The sequence below is a fragment of the Bison bison genome, unplaced genomic scaffold, assembly GCF_000754665.1.
Source record: "Bison bison bison isolate TAMUID 2011002044 unplaced genomic scaffold, Bison_UMD1.0 scf7180017856383, whole genome shotgun sequence".
Classification (NCBI taxonomy): Eukaryota; Metazoa; Chordata; class Mammalia; order Artiodactyla; family Bovidae; genus Bison; species Bison bison.
Window position 1 is genome coordinate 3,778 of NW_011486956.1, and position 2,146 is coordinate 5,923.

The 2,146-nt window shown below is 39.0% G+C and overlaps 1 protein-coding gene across 1 annotated transcript in view; it reads right to left on the bottom strand.

Annotated features, from left to right (window-relative positions):
* Positions 1-418: 418 nt before the first annotated feature.
* The window catches only part of LOC105002679 (mitogen-activated protein kinase kinase kinase 15-like), a 5,272-nt gene continuing 3,544 nt past the window's right edge, over positions 419-2,146 (bottom strand). The window contains exons 3-4 of the mRNA XM_010859451.1: positions 1,415-1,565; positions 419-559 (exon numbers count right to left, since the gene is read on the bottom strand). Coding sequence (XP_010857753.1) covers positions 434-559; positions 1,415-1,565 — 277 coding nt within the window. The 3' untranslated portion in view covers positions 419-433. The remainder of the gene's footprint in view (positions 560-1,414; positions 1,566-2,146) is intronic.

A 2,146-nucleotide genomic window follows, 5' to 3' on the forward strand; every position in this document is an offset into this window, starting at 1 on the left:
TATATTATGTATATAACGGATATATGTACACACAGTATACATATATAACTGAGCTTAGAGAAAAGCATACATGGACATCCATCAAATCATCACTGGCTGGAATACAGAACAGGTTTGGGGGATCTGAAGGGATTTTTACTTTATTCCTTATCCACGTCCTCGTGTTTTAACTTCTTTATCGACAAGCTTGCATTCATTCATATATATACACACATATACACATATGGGTACCATATAATACAAATACTTACACACACACACATTTATATATATCTTGCTTCCTTTTTCCAACTGTGATTACACTCTCTGATATACTTCTGTCACTCAGAAGTTAAGCACAGGTGCCTGTTCTTTCAAGTACTACAATATAGTTAACTCTCCTACATGAAAACTGAATTTTTAACTAGATGATACAGAATAAACAGAGAGCTGTTTATGATTGTTCTCTTACCATTTCCGTGGGTGAGACATGCCACAGAGAAACGGTCCTCTCCTCAGCTTCGCTGTTTATGGAGACATAAGAAGGCTGGTAGACTTTGGTTGGTTCTATCACCAGCACCTAAAAGAAGAGAACAGATTCTTGTGATGCACGGGAACATGTCACAGAGCTCACCCTGCCCAGTGAGCAAGTGGGGAGCTCTGGACGGACTCCACAGACCCTCTCTGAGCACCTATTGGTGTATATGTAATAAGGGAACATATAGAAAATAAGGAAGAATAATGGTGGGGTGGGGGACACTTGTTTATTAGATAACATTGTTTATTATGGCCAAGAACAGCTTGCCCAAGGAGGTAACAGAGAAGAACAAGGAAGGCTACAGTTTCTGAGAGAAATGAGGAAGCAAACTGGAGGATCCACAGGTAGGTACCCAAGTCTGCAAAAAATGCAAGAGGACGCAGGATGAAGTGAGAGTCCATGAGTTACATTTTATTGTGCTGAGGGAGAGGAGGAGAGGAGCAGTAAAACTTCAAAATTGTACTATTAGTGCTGCATTGTTGTGGAATTGAGTTTCTCCCCTGCAACACTATGGACATTTGGGGCTGGGTAATTGTGTGTTGGGGGCAGGAAGCTGTGTCATCTTTGTGGGAGGTTTAGTGGCATCCTTGGCCTCCACCCCACTAGCTGCCAGTCGCAAAACCTTCCCCACAGCCATGACAACCAAACTGTCTCTAGACATTGCCAAAAGCCCTCTGGGGACAAAAATCACTCCTAGTTGAGAACCACTATTTTAAAGGATATAGCCAACCTTTTCTAGTGAGTTGATCTCTCACTGGCTGACTTTGCATAAGATTGATGAATCTCTTAACATTTTCAATTATTCTAAAGTTTTCTTCCTTTCAGAGTATTCAATAATTTGACAGTACCAATCCCACTTTCTTTTTTATTTTATCTTCAAGATTTAGCGTTTCTTACTGGAAATCTGAGTCCATTAGTAACTTCATTTGTTGCCTCAAAAATTATATCTAGCCAGAAGTTCAGCCGTTCTTGCCTGGGTGAATGTTCAATAAGGGGTTTCTTGAAACGCTGAATTAACAACAAGTTCTGAACTAATGACCGCAGGTACCTGGAAAGACCACAAATACCAATAAATTAGATTTCCAAGGAAACAGTATTCAATCCTCCTCCCTTTAAAAGAAGTTTCACCAAAGCTTTATTTCTTAAATTCATATTGCATAGCGGGTACTTCTTAATCATTTGGCAGCCACATACTTAATTACAAGAAACCCAAATGGAGCAAAATAAGCTTGTCCAACAAAATCATAGAACATGTCTTTTTACTAACATTGGGCTAGAACTCAATTTTGGTACATCTTGTTCAAAGCACAAAGACTGGCAAACATTTGCTATCTTAATTAACAAGAGCAAGTGGTTTGAAGTTCAAAGGAACTGCAAAATGACAAAATTTCAAACTCAGTGTCTTTTTCTTTTCGAACAAGACAATTATAGATTTATATATAGTTGTAAGAAACAATACAGAGAGATCCCATGTATCCTTGGCCTGGTTTATACCAATCGTAACATCATGCAAAATTCTAGAACAGTATCACAATCAGGATATTGACATCGACACAGTCAAGACAGAAGAAATTTCCATCTGAAAGGATCCCTCATGTTTCTCTTCTATAGCCAGGCCAGTTTCCTTCC